Source organism: Primulina eburnea, chromosome 12 (assembly GCF_022965805.1).
Source record: "Primulina eburnea isolate SZY01 chromosome 12, ASM2296580v1, whole genome shotgun sequence".
Lineage (NCBI taxonomy): Eukaryota > Viridiplantae > Streptophyta > Magnoliopsida > Lamiales > Gesneriaceae > Primulina > Primulina eburnea.
In genome coordinates, this window is record NC_133112.1 from 29,472,376 (window position 1) to 29,499,999 (window position 27,624).

Consider the following 27,624-nt stretch of genomic DNA (forward strand, 5'->3'; position numbering starts at 1 on the left):
GGCAAATTTTATGTCACTAGATTTTTAAAACATGAATTACATTGGTAAAACATGATATTGTCTCAAAACTTTAAGCATATGATATTTTGTGCAGTTATGCAACCTGCGACTTTTTCTGATATGAAATGTGACATTCCCGAACTAAAGGGCGACAACTATAAAATATGGAAAGAAAGAATTCTTCTTCAATTAGGGTGGATGGATATTGATTATGCTATACGGAAAGACGAACCATCTGCTATTACTGAAAACAACATTCCGGATGATGTTGATCTTTATGAAAAATGGGAGCGATCTAATAGACTTTGCGTAATGTTCATAAAGACCAAAATCTCTGCTGGTATGCGTGGTTCTGTCGATCAGCATAATAATGTCAAAGAATTACTGAAGGCTATTGATGAACAGTTTCAGTCTTCAGATAAGGCACTTGCAAGCACCCTAATTATGGAATTCTCTTCATTAAGGCTCACCAGTGTGAGAGGTGTGCGAGAGCACATAATGAAAATGCGGGATATAGCGGCTCGATTAAAGACACTTGAACTGGAAATTTCTGAGACTTTTCTTGTGCACTACATTTTATGCACTCTTCCACAACGATATGGACCCTTCAAAATTTCTTACAACACACATAAGGATAAATGGTCAATTTAATGAATTAATGACCATGTGTGTTCAAGAGGAAGGAAGGTTGTTGATGGAATCGAGTGATAATGTATTTATGACTACACAAGGAAAGTATAAGAAACAAGCCAAAGTCAAGGGAAAGGAATAATTCCACCCCAACCTGACATCGAGAAAGAATCCAAGTGTTTCTTCTGTAAAAAGACGGGACACATTAAGAAGGATTGCAATAAATTTAAGGACTGGCTTGAAAAGAAAGGTATTCCTACTTCATTTGTCTGTTATGAATCTAATATGGTTAATATGATTTATAACACATGGTGGATTGATTCTGGTTCTACAATCCTTGTTACAAATACCTTGCAGGATATGCAAAACCTAAGGAAACCAATAGAAAATGAACGGAGCATCTATTCAGGAAACAAGATGTCTTCGCATGTGGAGGCTATTGGGACTTGCTGCCTAGTGTTGAATAGTGGTTATATTTTAAAATTATAAAAGACCTTTTATGTTCCTAGTTTTTCTAGGAATTTAATTTCAGTTTCAAAACATGTACCTCTTGGTTATTCATTTCAGTTTTTGGATAAATCAATAAATTTGTTTTATAAATCAAATCTTATTGGAAATTGTACAATGGTTGATGGTCTTTTCTCTATTTCTTTACAAAATAATAACACCACTATGCATGTTCAGGGAGGTATTAAAAGATGTGTTATAAATGAAGATTCCTCTATATTGTGGCATAAGAGATTGGGACACATCTCCATAGAGAGACTTAAAAGATTAATAAATGATGGAGTACTTAGTACTTTAGATTTTACTGATTTTGAGACTTGTGTGGACTGCATTAAGGGAAAGCAGACCAATAAGTCTAAAAAGGGTGCCAAGAGGAGTACATAAATATTAGAAATCATACATTCAGATATTTGTTGTCCAGATATGAACATGCAAAGTCCGAAATACTTCATATCTTTCATTGATGATTACGCACGATACATGTATATCTACATGCTTCATAACAAAAACGAAGCACTAGAAGCCTTTAAGGTTTTTAAGGCTGAAGTGGAGAAGCAATGTGGAAAACATATTAAGATCGTAAGAACTGATAGAGGTGGAGAATATTATGGCAGATACACTGAAAATGGACAAGCACCTGGTCCGTTTGCGAAGTTTCTCCAAGAACATGGGATTGTTGCCCAATATACTATGACTGGTTCTCCGGACCAAAATGGTGTAGCTGAGAGGAGAAACCGAACATTATTGGACATGGTGAGGAGCATGTTAAGTAGCTCAAAACTTCCTAAATCCTTGTGGACTGAAGCTCTTAAGACAGCTGTGTATATATTAAATCGAATTCCAACTAAGGTTCTCCCAAAGACGCCATTTGAGTTATTTAAAGGTTGGAAACCGAGTTTGCAACATATACGCGTTTGGGGTTGTCCTTCAGAAATAAGAGTTTACAATCCACATGAAAAGAAACTGGACCCAAGAAGTATAAGTGGATATTTCATTAGCTATGCAGAAAAATCCAAAGGGTACAGATTCTATTGTCCATCTCACAACACTAGAATTGTGGAATCAAGAAATGCAAAATTTCTTGAGAATGATTTGATTAGTGGGAGTGATCATTCAAATGACATAATTTTTTAGAACGATCACATTAATGCACAACCCTCTTATTCAAATGACAGATTGGTCGTTATTCACACCCCTCAAGACCAAATGGGTGTTAGACAACCAGTTATTGAAGTTCCACAAATCGATGATCAAAATCCAGTAGATCAAGATGTTAATGAAGAACAACAAGAAATTGTTGATCAACCAAACAACCTTAGGAGATCTAATAGAATAAGGAGATCAGCAATATCTAGTGATTATGTTGTGTATTTACAAGAATCGGACTTTAACATTGGAGCCGAAAATGATCCTGAAACGTTTTCACAAGCCATTAGTTGTAATGAGTCAACTATGGTTTAATGCTATGAAAGAAGAGATGAATTCTATGGCAGTTAATGGAGTCTGGGAACTTGTTCAGTTGCCTGATGGTGTAAAAGCAATTGGATGTAAATGGGTCTTCAAAACAAAGAAAGACTCATTAGGCAACATTGAAAGGTATAAAGCAAGAATTGTTGCTAAAGGATTCATTCAGCAGGAAGGAATCGACTACAAGGAGACTTTTTCTCCTGTATCTAAGAAAGATTCTCTTCGTATAATTCTAGCATTAGTTGCACATTTTGACTTAGATTTACAACAAATGGATGTGAAAACGGCTTTTCTCAATGGAGAACTAAAAGAAGAGGTTTATATGAAACAACATGAAGAATTCTTCTCTAGTAATGGTGAGCAATTGGTTTGTAAGCTTAAGAAATCTATATATGGATTGAAACAAGCTTCCCGTCAATGGTATTTAAAATTTCATGATGTTATCTCTTCATTCAGATTCGTTGAGAACCCCATGGATCAATGTATATACCAGAAGATCAGTGGGAGCAAGTTTTGTTTTCTTATTCTATATGTACGTAGATGATATGTTACTTGCAACCAATGATAAAGATTTGTTATATGAGGTGAAACAATTCCTCTCTAAGAACTTTGATATGAAGGATATGGGAGATGCATCTTATGTCATTGGCATTAAGATACATAGAGACAGAATTCGAGGTATTCTAGGTCTGTCTCAAGAAACCTATATCAACAAAGTTTTAGAGAGATATCAGATGAAAGATTGTTCACCAAGTATAGCTCCCGTTGTGAAAGGCGATAAATTCAATTTGAGCCAATGCCCAAAGAATGATTTAGAGCGGGAACAAATGAAAAACATTCCTTATGCTTCTGCTGTCGGAAGATTGATGTATGCTCAGGTTTGCACTAGACCTGACATTGCATTTGTTGTTGGGATGTTGGGAAGATATCAGAGTAATCCAGGTTTAGACTATTGGAAAGCTGCAAAGAAAGTCATGAGGTACCTTCAAGGGACCAAAGATTATATGCTTATGTTCAGACGAACTGAGAATTTGGAAGTAATTGGCTACTCTGATTCAGACTACGCTGGCTGCATTGACTCAAGAAAATCCAATTCAGGATATATTTTCATGCTAGCTGGTGGAGCTGTATCTTGGAGAAGTGCAAAGCAGACATTGACTGCTACTTCCACTGTGGAAGCTGAGTACGTAGCCTGTTTTGAGGCAACCTCACATGGTGTATGGTTGAAGAGTTTCATTCAGGGCTTAGAATTATGGATTCTATATCTAGGCCATTAAGAATATATTGTGACAATTCAGCTGCTGTTTTTATGGCTAAAAATACCAAAAGTGGTAGTCGAAGCAAGCACATCGACATTAAGTATTTAGCCATACGAGAACGTGTTAAAGATAAAACCATGGTTATCGAGCACATTAGCACTGAATTGATGATTGCAGATCCTTTGACTAAAGGCATGCCACCATTGAAATTCAAGGATCATACAGAAAGAATGAGACTTGGTTCTTTTATGTAATTTTGTTGTAAAAACAAAATCAATGAAACTCATTAAGTTATGATATTTTTCATATTCAGTTATGTACATATTCAGTTATCATGAAAAATATCAATAAAGTTGGTCCTCGAATAAACATATGGTTTATTCATTAAGTTATTTGAGAGATATAATACATTGTCAAACATGGAAGATAATAATCGTTTTTAGATGACCTATCGCCATGATTCATGTATTTTAATTTCTCCAATGATAAATGAGATATACGGGTCAAGTGGGAGAATGTACGAAAATTGTGACCCGTAAAATAAACGTGTTGAAAATGACGACGGTCATTGCCAACAATTGTTGAAAAATTTGTACACGACAGCCTCAAATTTTGAACATTGAGATGCGTATACAAATTTGGTTTGAATCTCGAGCTCCCAAAACACTCGGTGATGGTATGAGTGTGCCTATAAATACCGAAGGCATTGAGGTCCCTAAACACACAATCTCATAGAGAAAACACACCATCTAAAGGAGTGTTGAAGTGTTTAGAAGGCTTCAATTGAAAAGAAATCAGAAAGCTTCAACAAAGTTTCAATGGCCGGAGGTAACACTCGATTTAAGCTTCCGCATATTATATCATGTTTATATATACGTGAAAACATGATTTTTGAGAAAATCTCTAACAATAAAAAGATTGCTTTTAATTTGAGGGTTGGCATTGGATATGATAACAACAAATACTTTACGAGGCAAAATGTTCAAAACGGGATATATAATAATGTTTTTGGTCATGTTTTTCATTTTTTTATCATATTATCAATAAATTTACGATTTTAGTTAACTAACTTGCACTTTGTTTTCAATTTTAATCAATTTTCATCGAAATGCTAATGTGGCATCGTAAATGAATGATTAAAATTGAAAAAATATAAGTTTGTGTATTAAAAATGTGAATTGACGGATAACGAAGTTACAAGACTAAAAATGAAAACGTTCAAGTTATAAAACCAAGTGTGTTATTCTCCTTTTTCGAAGCATCTAATTTAATCAGTCTTTAATGAGTGAGGCTTTATATTAAAAAAAAAAAAAATTCGTGAGGCTTTAAAAGAATACGTTTGATTTAAAAGGCCACGTAAAGAAGAAGGAAGAAGAAGCAGCAAGTATCAATAAAGTTCTCAAACGATTTTCATTAAAAAAAAAAAGTATGTTGGATATTTATACTCATGAAATTTTGTGTAACAGTAGTTAAACAAAATTAAGTATGAACAATATCAAGAAAAAAAAAAAAGAAAGACGAATGAATTTTCGTCTTCCATATTTCTTGAATAAAATAAGATATAAATTCAATAATATCAATCTATAAAGATGTGACGTTTAAGAATATTTTTTTTGATTGAAAAAATAAATAAATGAACTGGAAAACGTGAAGTATCATTATTCATTAAAAAAGAAGATAAGAAAATACTTTTTGGCATAATGGTTATGTTAATTACAACGTATGCTTTTGGCATCAGCTCCTATATTTATGAGCTGTGGGACAATCTATTTCCCGTGCACTCTTTTTTACTTTAAAGCTAACACATCCTTTTTTATTTATTTTGAGGCCAAATCTTACTATAAAAATGGCCCCATTTACTCATTCTTGTTGAAGAAAAGAGTGGCTTTGATATGCCCTTAGCTAGATCTTTATGTTCTGATATTTTCGGTGCTATTTGTTCCCTTTTACTTTCAGTGAAATGATCCCTCCAGAGCAAGAATCTGGTACTATTAATGGAATTACCAATCGGGCCGATTATGTTAGCGTTCAAGTTGAAGCGCTGAGTTCAACAAGAAACGTCGTGAGCTCGTGCTCGGATCGTAAAACGATAGAGAAAGATCGAGCTACTCAAATTCAACTCGGGGTTTTAGGCGAATCCTTACGACCCATCTCTCTTAAGGTATGTATAGTTAAGTCTGATTTTCTAATGAGAGGCACTAGGAGGTAAAGTTTATGTTTTAACTTTAAATTAATTTTTCGTTTTCATTTAATTATGAATCATTTTTTAATAGGTCCCCCCTCCACTCATTTTGGTTCATTGGTGTACCTAAATGATTTCATTTTGTAGTTTGAAGATGTGTCCTACACAATCAAGACCGGAAACAATAGTAGAAGCTTTTGTTTCTCCTCTCAACCAAAGATAACACGCAACATAGTTAACAATGTTACCGGAATTGTCCGCCCCGGAGAGCTAATGGCAATGCTCGGCCCGTCCGGGAGCGGAAAAACAACTCTTCTGTCAGCCCTTGCGGGCAGACTCCCTGGAAAAATCTCCGGCAAGATCACGTATAACGGGCAGGCATTTTCAAGCACGATGAAACGAAAAACAGGCTTCGTCACACAAGACGACGTGCTATATCCGCACCTCACGGTTCTCGAAACCCTAACCTACGCGGCCCTGTTAAAGTTACCGAAAAACCTCACTAAACAGGAAAAAATGGAGCAAGCTGAGCTGATTATCATGGAGTTGGGATTGACAAGGTGCAGAAACACTATAATTGGTGGGATTTTGTTTAGGGGTATATCAGGAGGTGAAAGAAAAAGGGTGAGTATTGGTCAAGAAATGCTGGTGAACCCTAGTCTTTTGTTAGTGGACGAGCCCACTTCAGGGCTGGATTCGACTACCGCGCAGAGGATAGTGGCCACTCTCCGGTGGTTGGCACGTGGTGGCAGGACGGTGGTAACTACCATACATCAGCCGTCGAGTAGGCTCTACAGGATGTTCGATAAGGTGGTGGTGTTATCGGAGGGTTGCCCTATTTATAGCGGGTATGCCGGAAGTGTGATGGATTACTTCGGTTCGATCGGTTACACCCCCGGGTTTGATTTAATGAATCCTGCTGATTTTCTTCTGGATCTAGCTAATGGTACGAAGGTTCTATCTTGATTTGGGCTTTGCATTTTATACAAGTTAGTAATTAATTTAAGTGTATTTATTTGTAGTATAGTAATAATGAAGGGTCTATATAGTTTATTAATTATGTCGCGATGGAGCCTTGGTTGAGGAAGTGTAGTCACTTTGAAAATCTAATTAAATAACTATGATTGCCATATAAATTAGGCCTAAATCCAACCTTAATACGATTATATATAGTACCACTTATCGAGCAATATCCCATTTAGATGTAATAATTATCTTAAAATGGAGTGTCAAATTCAACTACGTTTTAATCACTATCACGTGAAATATATTTTTGTGATATTTCGACCCACAAAATTAAAGGTTCCATCTTTATCTGCTAAGCTTATCTTTATGTTGGTCCCATTAAATTTCCTTTTTGTCCCATTTACCACAAGATCAAGAACCATATGTACTGATATATATATATGTTTCCTCACATAATATTGCAGGGGTGACACCTTCTGATTCAAAAAATGATGTTCAAAACAACATTCATGGAAGACTAGACTATAATCATGATTACGACTCCACAAAGCAATTTCTAATACACTCGTATAAAAAGAATCTGTACCCTGTTTTGAAGGAAGAAATTCATCGTGGCATGCACGATCGATCGCAGTTAACTGAATCCTCAGTACCATCAAGAACAGGTACGTGATGGAACTAGTTCACTCGATCCGAATTCATCGCATTTAACTTGCCTTGTTCTATATATATATTTAATAAAGATCACGACAATTGTCTCAGCATTGGATGTTCAATATATGCTTGTTATTAGAGTTTAGCTTTAATTAATATACAAGGTGTTCAATTTCATCTTATCCAGATTCAGACAAGCAGTGGACTAACAGTTGGTGGCTGCAATTCAAGGTTTTGCTTAGCAGAGGACTAAAAGAAAGAAAACACGAATCTTACTCCGGTTTAAGGATATTTCAAGTCATGTCTGTTTCGATTCTTTGTGGACTTTTATGGTGGCATTCTGATCCTAATCACATTCAAGATCAGGTATATATGCATTAATTTACCAAATTTATGCCAATATATACGTGGATTGAGTAAGGACAGTTTTTCCTTTCAATTGTACGTCGTAATCTATATATAGAAGAGTATGCCATGATCCATTTCTCACTCTTTTCAATAGGTGGGACTCCTCTTTTTCTTCTCAATCTTCTGGGGATTCTTCCCTCTATTCAATGCCATATTCGTCTTCCCACAAGAAAGACCGATGCTAACAAGAGAACGCTCCTCGAAAATGTATCGTCTGTCATCCTACTTCTTTGCAAGAACGATAGGCGACTTGCCAATGGAACTCGTTCTTCCAACAATATTTGTTACTATCTCATATTGGATGGGTGGCCTAAAGCCAAACCTAGTAACCTTCCTACTAACCCTATCAATCATCCTACTCAATGTTCTCGTAGCACAAGGACTCGGGCTAGCTCTCGGTGCTGTCCTAATGGACGTAAAGCAAGGAACGACGCTATCTTCGGTGCTAATGCTCGTGTTTTTGCTGGCAAGTGGGTATTACATACAGCACATTCCGACTTTTATCGACTGGTTGAAGTACATTTCGTTTAGTCATTACTGCTACAAGCTTCTTGTTGGAGTGCAGTATGAGGAGGATGAAGTTTATGAGTGTGGGGTGAATTTAGGATATTGCAGGGTGATTGATAATCCAGCAATAAAGAATCTTGGGATTGATAATCTGGGTTCGGATGTGGGTGTTTTGGTGGTGATGTTGGTGGGATATAGGGTTTTGGCTTATGTAGCTTTGAGGTTGAGGCAACCTTAATAATCAGTGACTGAAAAGGCCATTTTTAACATTTTATTTTATATATATTGAAGCCATGCACAAGTGATGAAATGACATGTAATTGACAATATGATGATTTATTTGTACATCTTATATTTAGGGATAAAATATAAATCTATTCCATATGAATTAGAATTTGTTTTTGAACATTTTTTGACTTGTGAATGATATAGAAAATTTAAATTATATGGGACTAATTTAGAGAATATTGTGCTGATATTTTGTTTTAGTTCAATTGCAATGCCATGTAAGAACGATTGTATGTAAGAACGGTTCAGTCTATGTTACATCTGGTGTGCTACACTTGTTTCGTTTATCTTCTTGTCTTAAAACGTTTCAAATGTCCTACACTGAAGTACACCAGTATAGCATAGACCGAACCCGTAAGACCATGCGAACATTAATACAAAAATATGTATTTTATTTAAATAAAAAAATTGAGATGTGAAATAATTAATAGTATCATTTTCAATACACGAGTATAATATAAGATCAATTTAGTTCATTGGTGGTATATGTAAAGACAAGTCTCATATCAATTCTCTACGTAGAAGGAACACATTAAGAATCCGTACAAGAAAAGCAAGAGTTTAAAAGAAAGAGGAGGCCAACAAATATAAGATAAAGCAATAAAGCACCAAATATAACAATACAAAGATGTCAACTTCCAAAAGAAGATCAAGTTTATCCTGAAACTGGAAATAGTTAATATGAATTATTAAACATTTAAAATTTTAGACATATTTTTACGTGAGTTATACATCTTTTAATTTGTAGATAATTCCATAGAAACATTGTATTTATTGACATTTTTTATTTATGATTATATATGGTTTTAAGTACATATTTTGTTTCTCAATTCTGATTCTTATATATATTTTTTTTTCAAGAAAAAAATAAATAAATGCATTTTAAAATTAAATCAGTTTTAATTAGAAACAAAAATAAGCGTGAACTCGGATAAAATAGTTGAACATATTTTTTGTCGTTGAAATTACTAAAAAAATAAAGAAACATAATACTAAAAAATAATATGAAAATAGTCATTCATGCATTCGATTATTTACGTGCATGTATTCTTTAATTAAATTAATTATTTTAAAACTTTTAAATTTTTATGATTAAAGTAATATATCCTATATTTTTGTAATTCAAACGAATTAATAGATAATAAATATTTAGTAATTTTAATTTTTTTGGAAAATGGGAGAGATACATATCATATGTTTTTCCATAACTTAAGATAGTTTAACAATTTTAAGTAATTTGGAAAGTTAATGAGATGTGATAGTTATATATATGTAAGTTATACAATTAGTTTACTAAAAGAAATTAATTTTCTAAGTTTTTTTTAATAAATTCAAGGCAAAATCTTGTGCAGAACGATCTCACGGGTCGTATTTTGTAAGACGGATCTCTTTTTTGGGTCATTAATGGAAAAATACAAATTTTTATACTAAGAGTATTATTTTTTATTGTGCATATCGGTAGGGTTGATCCGTCTCACAGATAAAGATTCGTGAGACCATCTCACAAGAGACTTATTCCAATTGCTGTAACACTAACATATCACTAATAATCTCACAATTATTAAAAAGTAATAACAAATATTTTCAATATAATTGTTCCTAATTTTATATAAAAATAACAAATCCATGCATTTGTACCTACCTATCGAACAAACTCCAGCCTGGCAACTTCTATCCTTACGATTTAGACTGTCCAAAATGATCAGCGTCTCTCGGGTTGACATACGAGGTCTCCAATTCGATATCCAGTTGGAACAAATATACAAAACTGCATAACACAACCTCTCTTCTTTTCTTGTTTAATTCTCCTGCTGGTTTTCTGCACTTCTGCAGCTTTATCCTCTACAAGCTTCTTTCGTCATCGATTGCAACTAACTTAACAGTCGCCAATTCAAATCTTACACAAGCAATAGTTTATTCGAATCCTTACACATTATAAATATGCCATCATACACACTTCGTTTATCATATCCCACTTCACCATCACCATTTTTATCTTCTCCGCTGTCACAAACCGCAGCAGCAGCCTTAATATCGAAAGTTCTGATGCCTTCATTTCTTGAGGATGACAGGAGAAATGAAACCAGGCCCTTTATTCCAAGAACCTTGAGTTACTCTAACGCCACCAATTTGCGGAGGCACGTGGCGAGCGGCGTGTCTCGTTTGGTCCTCTCCGCCAGCCACGGCCAGTCTTTCCCGCAGGGTTTGCGGAGAGCTGCTTCAGATACTTATGTCTTGATGACAACTTGGCTTCGTTTCAAGATGTTCCAGTATCTTGGGTGAAACAACGTTTTCTGCTTTTTCTATGCTGCCATTTACGAAATGCATTGAAGTTCTATTATTGTACACTGCAAATGTTGTTGTGTTTGTTTTACCGAAAAGGTGATTATGCAGATTTTAGGGAGCAAAGGTTTTATATTTAGAAAATTTGCATAATAATTTTGAAAGCTTTTTTGTTCGAAGAAACAATGTCTCTCAATGCATCAGGTTTTCTGTAATTAATTTGTTGATTTGTGAAGTTGAAAATTATGCCAGAAATTGCATTGTGGTATGTTTCTTTCCTATCTTACCAGTGGTTCCATGTTTCTTTGCTATCAAGTTTTCATGTGATCAGTTTAGTTTATAAATCTTCAAGCACAGCATTTGCTTAAATATGTGTTGATTTTTGTGCTAAACACCTTTGAATCATATGTATTTTTATTCAGGGTAGGCTACAAATGGATTACTGGAATTCTTGCTCTTGGGTGTTATGCTTTCCTTCTTCTCCCTGGTTTTTTACAAGGTTGGTAAATTTATTGAACATCCATTGTCGTTTGACCGACATTTTATGAATATAAGAGTTACATTACCTCAAAGAAAGGTAAATTTCTTATGCAGTTGGATATAATTACTTCTATTCTGGGAACATTCATAGAGGTATAATTTACGGAGACCAACCCAGAAACAGGTAGAGTTTAGTTCAATGTATTTTAGATGTTATATCTTGATTCGACTATAAGTCCATAACTAGTTATACACAATATAGAATGTTTCATGCTTATCTCTTATGTTTATGACAGTTTGATGGGATACATTATCAAGATTTTCTTGTGCAGGCTTGATCTCTATTTACCCAAAAACAGAGATGGACTGAAGCCAGTAGTCGCATTTGTAACTGGTGGAGCCTGGATTATTGGGTATTTTGTCATTCTTGTTTGCTTTGATAATTAATATAGAACTGTATGTTTCTTGTGACAAAATAGTACTTAAAAAAGCCCTGGTCAAATGTTCTAAATTCGAGCCAAGGACTGTTATATTTCATTGTTATTTGTGTAGAAAAAACACATATTTGCAAAAGCTGATTCTGACGAAGTAATGCTCAAGAGATATTAATGGCCATGATTGTATGATCTGAAACTTAACCGTTGGTGTTTCAATGTTAGTGTCAGGCAAATTAGAGGACCAAAGAACTGAACATTGCAATATTTAGAAGAGGAAACAAAAAATTGACTTGGCTAGTAAGATTTCCCCAGATCACAACCCTGGAGAGAAGTTTCATACGAACCAAACCATGCATAAATATTTAGTATTTTTTTTATCCAAGATTTTAAATTATAAATAATCAGTAAAAAAATTTATTTGGCTAAGCCTCATCGTTGGATCTTTCTTCTTGATACAGTTATAGAGCGTGGGGTTCGCTCTTAGGACAACATCTATCAGAAAGAGATATCATTGTAGCATGCATAGATTACAGGTAAATTAATCTATTGGATGAACCATTTTTATTTTATGGATGCTAACAAGATTTGCCGGAGACTGAGATCAATGAACTCTAACTCGGATCGTTTTGGGAAAATCAATGTGAAGAATTTTAACTTTCAGTCTAATCCACATTGACAAAACAACGTAATCCCAGCGGCCGACGGTCCTAATTTTAATATACAGACAGAGCTCTTTGATGCAATATCTTATATAACCCCCATTTTGCATGCATTATATTAAATCAGTCATCTGAAGTTCAATCACAGATATGGTACGTTGTCTGCCAACAACTATAGGCAAGATTATGTTAATGGCCGTTTGTTTGGCTTACAGACACAGGTACTTTTGTTTTATAGGAATTTCCCACAGGGTACAATTAGTGACATGGTGAAAGATGTTTCTCGAGGTATCTCATTTGTTTGCAACAATGTTGCTGATTACGGAGGTGATCCTAACAGGTAGTCTGTTTGTTTTTACATTCGATCATGATTAATACTCTTAAGCAACTATCAGTAAATTATTGCTAACTCTCTTTTTCTTCTTCTAGATTTTTCCTCATGGGCCAGTCAGCTGGTGCGCATATTGCTGCTTGTGCTCTACTGGAGCAGGCAAACAAAGAATCTACTGGAGGGAAGAACTCTTGGAGTGTGTCTCAACTGAAATCGTTTTTTGGTTTATCTGGAGGGTGAGCTTCTGTATTCAGGATCACTCTCTTCGAATTAAACGAGCTTTTTTTCAAGTGAATTATGCAGAGTGAAGGTGGTAATAACTTATCATAAGTATGTAAATATTCGATTTTGAATATGCTCTTATAGTCAAGGTTATGAGAGCTTCTAGATTCTGCTTCCGAAGTACTGAAATATAGTTTGGGAATTGAAACGGTCAATAACATTGACAACATTTAGAACAGAGACTTCGTTTTGATTTATTTGTTTTTTGTTAAGTTAGTACGTGTTGGTTTTCCTTCGTGTTGGTCTTACCTGCCATCTTTGTTTTTCGTGCTTCTGTTTTTCTTTTTGTACGAGTTTAAGGTCTTGCTAGAATCAACCTCCTTAATTTCATTAACCTGAGTTCGTTAACTGCAAGTAACTCTTCTTCCTGCTTGCTTTGGATAATTGGATGACAGCTGATCAAATACTATCTGATCGTTAGCAGGATGAGAAAATTGTTTTAACTTCTTGTCTTCGTATTCCTGAATTGGAATTTAAATGGTATTTTCAATTTTATGGACAGATACAATTTTCTCAATTTGGTGGATCATTTCCATAGTCGAGGTTTGCACCGCTCATTATTTCTAAGGTTTGTACTTGACTGAGTGCTTTCTGCTTTCACTCACTTTTCTTGCAGTATCCAATATTATTTTCCTAATTGTTCACCCCAGCATAATGGAGGGAGAAGAATCCCTAGGACTATACTCTCCGGAAATGGCGGTCCAAGACACAAAAATGAGAAATGCTGTCTCTCTCCTGCCGCCTATGATCCTCTTCCATGGAACCGGAGACTATTCTATTCCTTCTGATTCCAGGTGGGGAAAAATATTCTCTCTGAAAATGTATAGCAACTGAAAATATTGAAAGAAGAGATATGAAAGAACTTGCAACCTTAATTGCACTAACATCATTCAAATTCTATATTTAAGGTGTAAAATACTCACATTTTTGTGTTGGATACCTATTGTTTGTCATTTTCTCCTTATACAATTCTTGTCTGTATATTGACTGTGAGGACCTTGCTTGCTTTCAGTAAAAGTTTTGTTGAGACACTTCAAAGCTTGGGAGTACAAGCACAATTGATTCTATACGAAGGAAAGACACATACAGATTTGTTCCTTCAGGTATGTTCGGCGGACACGAACTGTTTTTATTCTTCTTACCACAGTATCATTAGAAGGAATGAAAAAACTTGCTACACTTTTGAAAGCTATTCATGAGGACAAGTGCTTACGGTGTCTTTCATTATGTCTTTATTCGATCATGCGCGAAATTCAGGACCCAATGAGGGGTGGCAGAGATGACATGTTTGAAGATTTGGTTGGAATAATTCATGCTGGAGACTCTGAAGCTCTGGCCAAATATGCTACAGTTCCTCCCAGAAAGCGCCTAGTACCTGAATTCATGTTAAAATTAGCAAGCAGTGTTAGCCCCTTTTGATCATCGATTCGATTCTTTTAACTTTTAGGTTGACTAAAACAACGAGTTCTGGCAATTTGGAATATATTATTGTCTTCAACATAAATATTATTTTAGAAAGTGGCTTTTAGAATGTAAAATGTAATTCAATATAAAATATATTATTTTAGAAAGATTTTACAATGTAAAGCAGAATCTGTTGGTTGGCTTATGTAGGAAAAACATACAAGAGCATTTTAATGTTGCATTGAAATTTTACCTGTTTGATTTCATCTCTCAAGCCGTTGGCTGACTAATAATTCAATTTGGCGAATAGCTTTCTTTACTTTAGTCGCTTAATAAGACCCTATGTGATGATTCTAAATGCTGTCGTAGCAACCTGTTTAATAAAAATTGAAGATGTTGGTTGTATTAGTTAGCTTGAATCTTTCTGAAAATATCTCCGTTGGAAAATGTTTTCATCTTCATTAAATAGAGAAGGGTTATCGGAACTTTGGTGTATTTCCGTGGTTATCGGAACTTTGGTGTATTTCCGTGTTTGTCTCCAATGTCCATCACATATATGCATGTTTTTTTTTTAATTTTCAAGAAGATATAATTGCTCTGATAATATTATCAATTCATTTAGGCCATGATTTCTGTGTATATTTCATGTTGTTAAATGTCATGGCATGATAATCAAATCTTTGATGACAAGTTTATTTTGTTATCATGGGGAGTTCTGTAATGTGTATAAAATGCAAAATTGTGTGCCAATCTAAGAATTCTCACATAGCTTATTGGGTTGTTATTCTCTTGAATCCATTAGCTTTGGAATGATATGGATTTGTGTGACGTACATGATTCTCTTGCTTTATGTTCCTACTATGATCATTAGCTGTGATTTTCTGTTTTGTTCCTTGATCATTGTTGCATAATCTCTTGTCTAGCATGTCATGCTACTTCCTACAGATTCTTCAACCTTTTATGGATATGTTGCTGTGTTTTTTCCAGCTGATAAATTAAGCTACTTAGTCTGGATTTACAATGATTTCTGTTTTTTCCATTCATAAATTTAAGCTACTTTACAATGATTTCTGTATTTCAAGCTAACTTGATAATATTGGGATCGTGGCAGTGTACTAATTATAGGAGGAATATTTTTAATACAGGTACACATAAGTCTAGAGCAAACTTTCTGTTCTTTTCAGATTCGTCTATAATGGAAAAGCATGTATAGGATTTAATAAATGAACCAATTTCATATCAGTATGTAGTAAGAAAAACATTATATATGAGGAAATAATGAAAATTAAATATTGAAAATTGACGTGATGCTCTGATCCCCTTCTGTATGCCAATAAACATATCTCTCACACCAAATTCTTTCTAATGAGTGCATCCATAAGAGAGAACTCGTCCCATAAAATTTTTTAGGAACAGAATGCCATGGCAGCCAAAAGGGTAGCCACAATCAGTCTTGCAGTCACCGGCATTCTAGTTCTTCCCAGCTGATGGATGGATACCCCTCCACTCTGTAAATGAATTGTGAGAATCATCAACTTTATGATATTTTGATATATCGATAAGTTTCTTTATCTGTTTTCATCTTAAAAATAGTCAAAACTTTAGGCAGAAGATGTCTTACCAAATCTAAGGTTGGAGCTGGTGCTGGTGTTGCTTCATCGGTTTGTTTAACTTTAGGAGGTGCTGGAGGACTTGCGATAGTGGGTGCAGGCGCTGGAGCATGAAGATGCTTATGCTCGTGCTTTTTTTTGTGTTTTCCAGGAGTAGGTGAAGGTGATGGGACTAATTCAGTTGCTGGTGCAGGTGAGGTTATTGTTGGTGCCGGTGCTTGTACTGGTGGTGTGGTAGGCGGTAGGACTGGTGGAGGTATCACAGGCGGAGAGGCTGGTGGCAGCACTTGCACTGGTGCTGGGGACGTCGCTGGTGGTGGAACAGTAGGTGGTGGTGCTGGTGGTGGAACAGTTGGCGGTGGTACTGGTGGTGGAACAGTAGGTGGTGGTGCTGGTGGTGGAACAGTTGGCGGTTGTACTGGTGGTGGAATAGCAGGTTGTGGAGGCAGCAATGCAGGTGGCTGTGATGGACTTGAAACCGGTGGATTTTGTGGAGGTTGTGGTGGTGGGATCGTTGGACTTGAAGTAGGTGCAATTACCGGAGGTGGGACTATATTCGGTGCAGCTGCAGTTATCGGAGGCGGGACTATATTCGGTGCAGCTGCAGTTACCGGTGCAACTGCAGTTACCGGAGGCGGGACTATATTCGGTGCAGCTGCAGTTACCGGAGGCGGGACTATATTTGGTGCAGCTGGAAGCGGGACTATATTCGGTGCAGCTGCAGTTACTGGAGGCGGGACTATATTCTGTGCAGCTGGTGTACTAGAGGGCGAAGATGCCGGTCCTTGGCAATTGGCTATCACGAAGAAAATGCAGAAGAAAGCTGTGAAATGAGTCCATTGTAAAGTTCCCATTTTGCAGAGGTGGAGTTGATGTGCAAGAATTTGTGAATTTATAACTCAAAGTTGTCACAAATTTTCGAAATTCTGAAAAGTTTGGTGATATGTCCTGAGAGGAAATACAGTTTTCACTTGAATGCTACATGTGGCTTGAAATATTGTTCATGTGTTGCAATCAGATAATCTATCAGATTAAAGGACAATGTTGAAATTATAATATTGATTAATCAAAATGATTAATCAATCTAGAATCTCACTTTATACAGTATTTTCATTTCATGTCTTTTGTCTGCCTTTCACTATTGGAGTTTTGAGGGCTTTTCTTCGAAGTAAAGTGAAATGCTATTTGGTTAATACATCAAGAAAGTTAGTAAAAGGCAATGTTTACATACTAAGAAAGAAATGTCTCCATTGCACAATGATCAATGGTTTTCAATTTTCAATTTGGAGTCGATTTCGTAACTCTTCCATATGTATTATATATTATACAAAATTTAATTTTTATGAATACAAGATTTCATACCATCCTTTTCTTTAATATATGGTATGTTTATGAACAGAATAAAATAAAAATAAAAATAAAAATAAAACAAATTATTCCACTGGATCCAGGAGTATTCATTTTATGTTTTCCTCTCACCTGTAGAGGTTGATCATGTGGAACATTAAATTATTGACAACATACATGCAGAGTACAGCAATTAAGGTGGGCAAAAACCTTTAACCAAGCAGTTGGTTTCAACAGAAATATGATTTTTGCACAGCTTCTTTTTTTGGTATTGAGTCACATCTCATTCATTTGAAATAAACATTGGCGGTGGCAGGCAATACATTTTTTGCTCTGCTGTAATGGATGATGTTTATAAGGATGAAAATCAAAGTAGACATCATGAGTTTGAAGATGAGCTCGACTCAAAACATTGGCATCTTCAGTTATTTGACTCAACTTGAAAGAAAAAGCTCTGATTAGCAATCCTGGCTTGAAAAGTTGAACTAGTGCTTCCGGCATCATACTACGATTATAATACAACTGAACTAGTTTTAATTTTGGCATCCTGCAACACAAGCCAGTGAGAGCAATTGGTCCACAAATATCCAATAATCATGTCCCTACAATTTCTACAAGCAGGAATGATAATATCTTTAATGTGAAATCACTTGACATGACTTCTACAATATAAAGATAATTTTCCTCAGAGAATAATATGGAATACACATTACATTTTTAATAATAAAGTTTACGAATTATTTCTAGAAAATCCTTTTTTTCCAAAAGACACCGAGTTAATCCAAACTTAACCAACGGTTTTGCAAAAAAGTACACCCTCAAGGAAAAATTGTGCGTTAAAGAAACTAGCAACGCAAATACAACATAATACAAACTGGTACAAAAGAAACCCGCTCATCTAACTGATGGATTTCTGCAGCTCCTGAAATGATCCTGGAACAGGAGGAATGTCAAATCTATTGCCCGGTTAACTACAAACAGAACATAATGTGGAAGGCATTATGAATCTTTGTCAAGAACTTAGAAGGATGGTGTCTAATGGGAAGGCGTGAAGGAGGCGTGGGAGTGTTGAGTTTGTTGTTTTTCTTCTTCCTCCTTAGCTGAAAGAACTGTTGCATTACATCCACTCGTGCTGATGCCAACACTCCTCGTCGAATAGTTATATTTGGGTGGAAAGGGTGAATTGGAGCAAGTGGCTTATCAGTTTGGTCCGGATAAGCCGAAATGGCAGATTCCCCTGCTACATTACCGCCATTTGAGAAAAGTCTGCAAATGTTGATCAAGATTGTTGGTTCTTTATGAACATATGTTCATAATCCTTGTAATACCAGTCGGCGTATATGATGAAAATTGTTGATGGGATCAATCAAGAAGCGTAGCAGATAACCAGTTAATGGGAACATTAAAGTTTGGGAGAAATGAAGAAAGATACCATCGAGTAATGTTATTAACATTCATATTTCACCAATAATAGAAATGATCCATAAATGATGTTGAGTTTGAAATACCAGAAATATAATAGAGAATACAACACCTATACACTGTTTACATGCTTCGGATATGAAACTTAACATCTACTGCACAATATTCAGGGTAAAAATAAAATTGTTCAAAAAATATATCATAACCTTTAATTATATCAAATTTAATTATAGATTATACTTATTGATTTCTAATGATTAAAAAATAAAGTAAATTTGCTTCCACTTTGCTGGCACAACAATATTTCCTTGTCTTTCCCTATTACAAAGATAAGACCAAGCATGAGGGAGTTTCCCGTCGACACAGGAATAAACATCTTTGGCTTTAATAATTAACGAATAAATGAACCCAAACATTGAACTAACTACATTATCAGCCCATTCATAAAGTCTGAAATGCTTCATTAGATTCAGGATTATAACAAAATATATCAACTGGCCGAAGTAAAGAAAAGGAAATTGGCAATGGAATGATATCAGTAGGTTGGTTGGAAAAATTTTGGAACGTATATTCTTACTAAGGAAATAAGAATTTTTATCACCTTTAACAAGGATAGTGGATAGGACGCTCATGGTTAAGACTTAAGAGAATAAGAAGCATGGAAAGTTGGAAACGTAAATTTCAAGTGATCAACATTGATATGTTGACTCAAGTTGCTGGTGAAATACAATAATATATAAATTAGCAAGAAACTTCCCCAGATCAAAGAAATGAAGAGATTACAACAAATCATACCCAACGTAAGCACAGAAAACATCATAGATTCGGGATTTCTTGAAATAACTAGACTATTCAATTTGTTCTGCTTACCTGATCCAGCTGCCGTCAGCCCCTAGAAGCTTGTTAGGCGCCCCCATACAACAGTGTCTAATCTAGCTTGAAGTATTGCTCCAGCACACATTGGGCATGGTTCAAGAGTCACATAAAGGGTAGTTGCCTGTTGATAAAAAAAATGTTGGAACATTTACGAAAAAACGGAGAATATTTTATTGATTTATGTACACACTTTTTTCATTGGGTGCAGCCCACTTAAATAATTTACAATGTATATCCAATGCCCATATCTTTGGTAAGGATATCAATCTATGTATATGAATAAATAAAAAAATCCTATCACAAAATAAAACGATCATATGAAAAACAATATAAAATTTGATTTAATCTAGTCTCAATATTTCCACACACACCCTCAAGCTTGGCTATAGACATTGATGAGACCAAGCTTGTGAATAAGAAACTCAAATGCATTTTCTGTCAAGCCTTCGGTGAGCAGATCATTTGGTTGATGAGAAGTGGGAACATATTCAATGTCGATTGTGCCTCCATCCAACTTTTCTTTAATTGAATGGCGATCTACTTCCACATGTTTCGTTCTACCATAATTGACAGAATTGTGAGCTACACTGATGGTAGACATGTTATCACAATATAGCTTCGTAGGGCTTTCAAATCCAATCCTCAATTATTTCATTACTCTCTTTATCCAAATGAGTTAACATGTCCCGTTTGACATGGCCTTGTATTCAGCTTCTGCACTGCTCCTAGCCACAATAGATTGTTTCTTGCTCCTCCAAGTTACGAAATTTCCCCACAATTTGTTTTGGTGAAGAATAAACCTTTTCCAGGTGTATGTTTCAAATATTTCAAGATTTGATACACAGCATTGAGATGACCTTGACTTGGAGCATGCGTATGTTGGCTGACTAAGCTTACTCCAAATACAATGTCTGGCCTCGTATGCCAAAGATAGATAAGCCTTCCGACAAAGCGCGGGTAATTTCCCTTATCGACTAATTCACCTTCCAGCGTCTTTTCTTTATTACCAAGTTCAATTGGGGTCTTACTTGGTTTGCATCCCAGCATGGCAGTCTCTTTCAAAAGATCCAAGGTGTATTTCCTTTGAGAAACAGAAATACCTTTCTTGCTCTTAGCTATCTACATCCCTAAGAAATACTTCAATGCTCCAAGATCTTTGACTTCAAACTCCTTTGCCATCATCAATTTGATTTTGTTCATTTCTTCATTATCATCTCCGGTGATAATAATATCGTCAACATAGACAATTATCACCATAATCTTCTCCTTCTCAGAGTGTTTCACAAACATTGTGTGATCAGCTTGTCTCTGTTTGTAACCAAATCTCTTGATGCTTTTGAAAACCTAACAAACCAAGCTCAGGAGATTGTTTTAAAGCATAGATAGATTTGTTAATTTTACAAAAAGTTTTCCCTCCTCAATTCTCCGCAAATCCCGAAGATTGACACATATAGACCTCATCTTCCAACTCGTCGTTTAAAAATGCATTTTTAATATCAAATTGATGCAAAGGCCAATCAAGATTTACTACTAAAGAGAGAAGGATCTGAACCGTATTGAGTGTGGCAACAAGGGCATAAGCCTCATTATAGTCAATCCCGAAGGTTTGTGTAAAGCCTTTGGCCACCAACCGGGCTTTATGCCTTTCTACAGAGACATCAGCCTTATATTTGACAATGAAAACCCATTTACATCCCACTGCACACTTGCCCTGTGGTAATCTCACCAAGTCCCATGTTTTGATTTTTTCAAGGGCATCCATCTCTTCTAGGACAACAGCTTTCCATGGTATGCCTCCTCAATAGACCTGAGAGTAAATATACTAGACAGATTTGAAGTAGAAACAGAAAATGGAGGAGATAATTATGAGTAGGAGACATACTAGAAGATAGGATGTTGAGTACATTTTCTTACACCTTTTCTAACAGCTATTGGCAAGTTTAGATCAAGAATGGGCTATGTTGCATAGATACGGGTACGGGTATCGTATCGAATAGGATACGGATACAGTGATACGGTAACTTTTGAAATTATAAGACACAATACGGCTAGGATACGACAATTTTTAAAAAATATATAAATATTACATATAAATTTAGAACAAATGAAAGGTGTAAAGTCATGAGTCGAGATCTAATGGTTTATTTTTCTCTCAAACACAAAACCTCTCCCTTCTTGTAAAGATGGACAAGGAAAGATAGAACTATGAAAGAAAACTTCTTAGGAAGTGCTTTTCGAACTTTGGCTCCACATCAAAATTACAAAGCAACATGGGAACTATCTCTAGTAATTTCAAATAGAAAATCATTGTTAGGTCTCTGTCATCAAAATCATGTTACAAATTCATCCTTGATTTCTTGCACTAGGAAAAGCCAAAAGAGAAAAGAATCAGAAGAAGAAAATAACATGTTTAATCAGGATTAATCCATTCCCTTTAGTGCAATGCTAAAACAAAATCTAGGTATATACAAGTGTAAGAGGCACAAGTTTATGTGCAACAAGGATATATCTCATTGATTTTTTTGTGCACCATATTACTTGCTAATAAGTCATTTCTTTTGTTAGATTCCTATAACACTTGTTCAAATCAAGACACATTCATGTTCATTACTTCATATGTTAATTGGCATGGATTCGACCTGAAGAACCATTTATGTAGTCTGATGGAAAATGCTACTCAAATGTACCTCCAAAATAAGTGATCGCGTATTTTTCTGTACATTCCAACTTACCAGAATAATCTAAAGCCAACAATAAACCTGGTTCTCGTGGTTCTCGTCACTAAGATTCAACGTGAAGAACCGTTTATATAATCTGATGGAAAATGCAACTCAAATGTACCTCCAATAACAGTGATCAGAAATTAAGTGGTCATATATTTGCCTGTACATTTCAACTTACCAGAAACTAAAGCAAAGACAAACCTTGTTCTTGCTAATTACTTCACTAATCGATATCAACTAGGGTAACCTCTCGCCTGATAATAATATTATATTAGAAAAATAAGATACATCATGCCCCACTGAAATAGAATAAAGGAAACTAAACAAATTAGTACCACTATCCAGCAAAAAAAATACTGTTTTCATAAGATACAAAACATCAATTTTAGTAGAGTATGCAGAATGTTGAAATGTTTTGGGATAAAATGAAAATATAATTATGTTTTGTTGTGAAATTCAGAGACAGAGATATTACTGAAAGCCTCCATGTCTTTAATATGTTTGAGGCCTTCCGTATGCAGATCATTCTGCATGAGCAGTGGAGTCACGCAACTCTTCTACCCTGAAATATTGCCAATCAAGAGCAACTTGATTTACGTGTAACACACAAATCAAAGAAAAGCACATGTCTTGGAAACTTACAGGTTGCATCCACGAGCAATTATCGTGCTATTATGCACTAGCACAGCCCCCACGGGAACCTCCCAGTTATCAGCAGCTTTTTGGGCTTCCAAGAGTGCTTCTCTCATAAACAATTCATCATTTTTCCGCTGTTCTGATTCAATCCTATATGCTTCTTCCCATACATCAAATCTATCCTTTATGACTTGGTCATTCCCCTTAAGTTTCCTTCCTTTTGCTTCCCCCGTGATAACTGCTGCTTCTGATTGCTCCATTGATCCAGTATTTAGTTGTTCACTCATGCGACTATCAGATGCACTTGATTCTCCACCCTCTGAAATCACCCTCACAACAGGAGACCTTCGCAGCCGTGATGAAATGCACATCGCTGAAGAAGATGATCCATGATTGTTTTGAAAGTTTCTTCAGTGTTAGGCAAAGAATGCACATCGCTGAAGAAACACTTCCTAAAACAACTGAAGAAGCTGCATTTATTTCCGCATGCACTAGGTGGCCCCCAAAAGTTGATGAGCTAGAACCTTCTTCAAATTTTGAGCGGCTTTCTTGTTCACGTTGTTGGATGAAAGATATAGGTTCTTGTGTCATGCTTCTCATTTCTTTCTCTCCAGTTGCCTCTTCATTTTCCTCAGCTTCATGACCAGAGAACCATGTTTCGCTACTTGTTGACTGATTGGGTGAACTCCTGCCACCTGTCATTCCAACTGTGCTTTGACTTTTGGATCGTGAAGACCACCGTAGCTGAACAATATCTGCTATGATGTTCCACAAGGACCTGCCAGTTCTCTTGACAATAGCATTGTCAGCATGCTCTGCATCCTCCTGTAGTTCTGCCTTTGATGGCTCTTCAACAGATGGCTCATCTTCTCTCCACATCTCATTCAAAGGCCCCTGTGTGCTAGAGTCCCGGTTGGAATGTCTTGTGTCATGCTTCTTGGATTGAGAACCCCCAGAAGTATATTGAACCAAACTCTTTTGGTCATGCTTCTCCACAACCACAATTTCGGTTTCATAGGCTTTCTTCTCCATTTGAATTTTAGAACTCAAAAGTTCATGCCTTACCTTGTCAACAAACTCACCAACATAGTGGGCTGAGGATTCCTGAAATCGGGCAGCTGATCCATTTTCATCATCCTGCAATATTAACTTTGAAGGCTGCCCTGCATTGCTATTGACACCACCATATGATTCATTATGCAATGCTGGAGATCTCTCCAAGTGAAGCCTAGGTAATGCAGTAGAATCACCATGTAAGTTTTCATCAGTGACCTTGCCACTAACAACTACACCAGTTGAATCAACATTTAGTACACCTGTAGCTCCTAATTGAGAGGATGGAGGTCTCACAAACAGCACTGGATCAATCTTATGTTGTTCCTCTACAAACATTAAACCAGAATCCTTGGAGTGAGTGATAAATATGTCAGTCAAGTTATCAGATCCACTTCTGTAATCCCCTTTGTTATTATGTTTAGCATGTTCTGAGGAATTATGCTTTTTGAATCTTGAAGATGAACCAAAAGTTAAGCTCACTTTATCCTCTTGCTTTATAAATTGACTGTCAGATTGCTTCGTCAAGGTTAAAGTGCTTTCTTTTGTTGTTGATTGTTGGGACTTCCCCCTTGATTCCACCAGCCTGCTAGCCTGCTCAGAGCGTTTCTGCTTTTCTGCGTCATTAGTTGAACCGAGAACTCTACTTGAGTAGTCTCCCGCTCCCCTGGTTTTAACATTGGATTCAAACGTTTGGTGAGAAATTAAGTTCTTTCTAATGTCGATCTCTTGTAATTGCTCCATAACCTTCAGAGAATTCCTTTGGTATTCCTCCTCTCTGGACTAAGTCCAACTGCTGTTAGATTTTCTCTTACCACCTCCTTACATGAGCTTGTTACTTTAGACAGCTCATCCTTGCCACTGAATATCTTTTGAGAGCCATGGGTAGACCTAACATTATCTCTTTCAGTGCCTGGGATTTCCGCCAAATGTTTGTTGTTAAGCTTTGTTTCAGATTGCCTGGAAAGTTTATTATCCATATTCTTTTGTGCTCTCTCCTTAACAAATCCAGTACTTCCAGTTAATTGTGATGTCCTACCATCGTATTACATGTAGGAGTCAGAAGAATTTCTGTAATCACTTTAATGCACCAGCGAAAGTTTTGATTCCTTTTGATATGTTTCATTTCTATTTTCTATCTCTTCAATTGAGATATCAGTAAGTTTCTTCTCTGTTTTCTTTCTGAGTTCTGAATCAACAAATCTTGATCATGGGATCGTTGTGCAGAGCTCATCTTCGTCAAATTAACCCCATGTTCTTCTTCATAATCCTCAAACCTCTTGTTTTCTTGCCTAGCTTCCTGGTAAATCATTTCATTGCCCTTTGCATCCCTCACATACCCACTTGACAACTCTCCCACAAATCTCTTGTCCCTATTATCAATTTCATTGTCACTTTCATAATCACCAGCCGAAGAAAACGAGTAATAAGAAGAGCAACTAGATCCATCTTTCCTCACTCGCTCTCTGTGATCTGCTCTTCTAAAAACTCTTCCTTCTCTTCCTCCCGTGCATGTGACACCCAATTCTCCTTCCTTAACAAAGATTCTCTCTTGTTTTTCTTCGGCCTTTTGGCTCTCTTTTCTCAAAAAGGCTTCCCCCTCTAATTTTCCTCTAATTTTATCCTCTTTTCTTATTGAGGCCCCACTCCTTTCTTCTTGTAGCTGAGCCTTTAGTTTTTCTTTTCTCAATAAAGCTTCCCTTTCTTCTTCCTGAATCGTTTCTTCTCTTCTATTATCTCCTTTCCTTGAGCTAGATGTCGATACTTCATATTTAGTGCTTGTCCCGCTCCCGTGAAAACCCAAATCATTTATTTTTTCTTACTCCCGCCCTCGTTACAAACTTCAACATCCTCTCTCTTTTCCACTGAGGATTTTCTTAACTAATCTTTTGGTTCTCTTTCGCACATGAAAACTCTCCTCACCGACATCCTTAGCCAACAAACTAAGCACAACCTCAGCCTCAACAGCACCTCCAAGATCACACCTTTCACCCGTTCCCTCGAAAACCGTATATTTTCTAAACCCAAACCTTCTCCTACCAAAATCTATCTCCCTAAAGTTACCACAATAACAGCTTCTATCAAAATCACACGCTGGCAACCGGTAATAAAAACACCCATCATAACCACCAGAAACCAGTTTCCTACACGACTGTTGGATCAAATAGTACTGCCTTAATCCGTATGAATCGTAGCAATAACTTGGGGTTACTGGCACTCTATAAACTGAATTAACACAGCATGAACAACAAGATCTCGACCAAGAATGTGATGAACAGGCCAAAGGGTGTCTTTCATTTCGGCCGTATGAGTAGTCATTGGAAGAATACAAAGTTGACCCACTTGTTCTAAATGAAATTCTTGGAGCTATACAAGTATCATACATAGTAGCTCAAATTCAAAGACGGGAGATTTGAGGAAGAAACTGTTGTTACCTTCTCATATGAGATGCGTTTTGGATGATTCGTTGCACTGCTGACGCTGTTGTTGCAGTGAAATCATGTGATGAAATTAAAAATTAATTAATCGATTGGGAGACTGGGAGAGGTGAATATACACGAGTTTTTTTCTTTTTTCATTTTTCCCATCGAAACAGAGAGCCTAGGAAATTTATTATTATTTTTCTTTAGAAAAAAGAGGCCTACTTTATTTTATTTTTGTGTGTGTTCCTTTTGTTGTTCTTATTTGTGCTATGATATTTTGTTAATTAACTTAGAAATCTGAATTAATCAAGATAATTTTTGTATTAATATTTAAATTAATGTTTTCTCATACATTATTAGCTATTAATTATTAATATTAATATTAATATTATATTATAGGAAAATCGCATTTTTCTTCTATTTTTATCTTTTTCTGTTTTTGGTCTTCTATGTTGTCAAATTTTAACTATTTTTTTTTCAATTTTAGTTTTTTTCCGACGTAACATTTATGTAGTGCTGATGGAATATTGACATAATAATGATATTTGTAATGTCACGTCAATATTCTGATAAAAATATAATTTATCAGACAAAAATGTTATGTTTCACAAAAGGCCAAGATCATTTCCTGTGTAAAGAGAAGCGTGTGTGTTGTAGGGAGTTAAACGATAAATATTTACAATAACAATATATTTGAAAAATAAACAAAAAGACAATAAATTAAATAATATTTACTAAAATTTTAAAAGATAAAAAATTGTGAATCTAGTTCCAAAATCCAAGTTTGCAT

At 35.7% G+C, this 27,624-nt stretch overlaps 3 protein-coding genes and 1 pseudogene across 4 annotated transcripts; 2 read left to right on the top strand and 2 right to left on the bottom strand.

The window, feature by feature from the left end:
• Positions 1-5,654: 5,654 nt before the first annotated feature.
• Positions 5,655-8,986, top strand: LOC140807749 (ABC transporter G family member 21). Its single transcript, XM_073164710.1, has 5 exons — positions 5,655-6,024; positions 6,193-6,991; positions 7,476-7,676; positions 7,853-8,031; positions 8,168-8,986. The coding sequence occupies exons 1-5, from the start codon at positions 5,824-5,826 to the stop codon at positions 8,816-8,818; spliced, it is 2,031 nt and encodes a 676-aa protein (XP_073020811.1). The 5' UTR covers positions 5,655-5,823; the 3' UTR covers positions 8,819-8,986.
• Positions 8,987-10,568: 1,582 nt separating this feature from the next.
• LOC140807415 (isoprenylcysteine alpha-carbonyl methylesterase ICME-like) lies at positions 10,569-15,727 on the top strand. 2 transcript variants are annotated; one of them, XM_073164249.1, is made up of 11 exons: positions 10,571-11,147; positions 11,574-11,650; positions 11,746-11,815; positions 11,964-12,044; positions 12,527-12,601; positions 12,966-13,067; positions 13,157-13,294; positions 13,843-13,908; positions 13,991-14,134; positions 14,353-14,443; positions 14,598-15,727. In XM_073164249.1, exons 1-11 carry the CDS (start codon positions 10,810-10,812, stop codon positions 14,757-14,759), a joined length of 1,344 nt encoding a protein of 447 aa, XP_073020350.1. In that variant the 5' UTR covers positions 10,571-10,809; the 3' UTR covers positions 14,760-15,727. The 2 variants fall into 2 exon arrangements, with proteins under 2 accessions (XP_073020351.1, XP_073020350.1); XM_073164250.1 differs by lacking the exon at positions 12,527-12,601 and having other exon boundaries at positions 10,569-11,147.
• A 227-nt stretch (positions 15,728-15,954) lies between these two features.
• Positions 15,955-17,359, bottom strand: LOC140807416 (uncharacterized). Its single transcript, XM_073164251.1, has 2 exons — positions 16,366-17,359; positions 15,955-16,252 (listed from the first exon to the last, which is right to left on the bottom strand). Exons 1-2 carry the CDS (start codon positions 17,206-17,208, stop codon positions 16,151-16,153), a joined length of 945 nt encoding a protein of 314 aa, XP_073020352.1. The 5' UTR covers positions 17,209-17,359; the 3' UTR covers positions 15,955-16,150.
• A 947-nt stretch (positions 17,360-18,306) lies between these two features.
• Positions 18,307-26,947, bottom strand: LOC140807993 (uncharacterized; annotated as a pseudogene).
• Between the last annotated feature and the right edge of the window lie 677 nt (positions 26,948-27,624).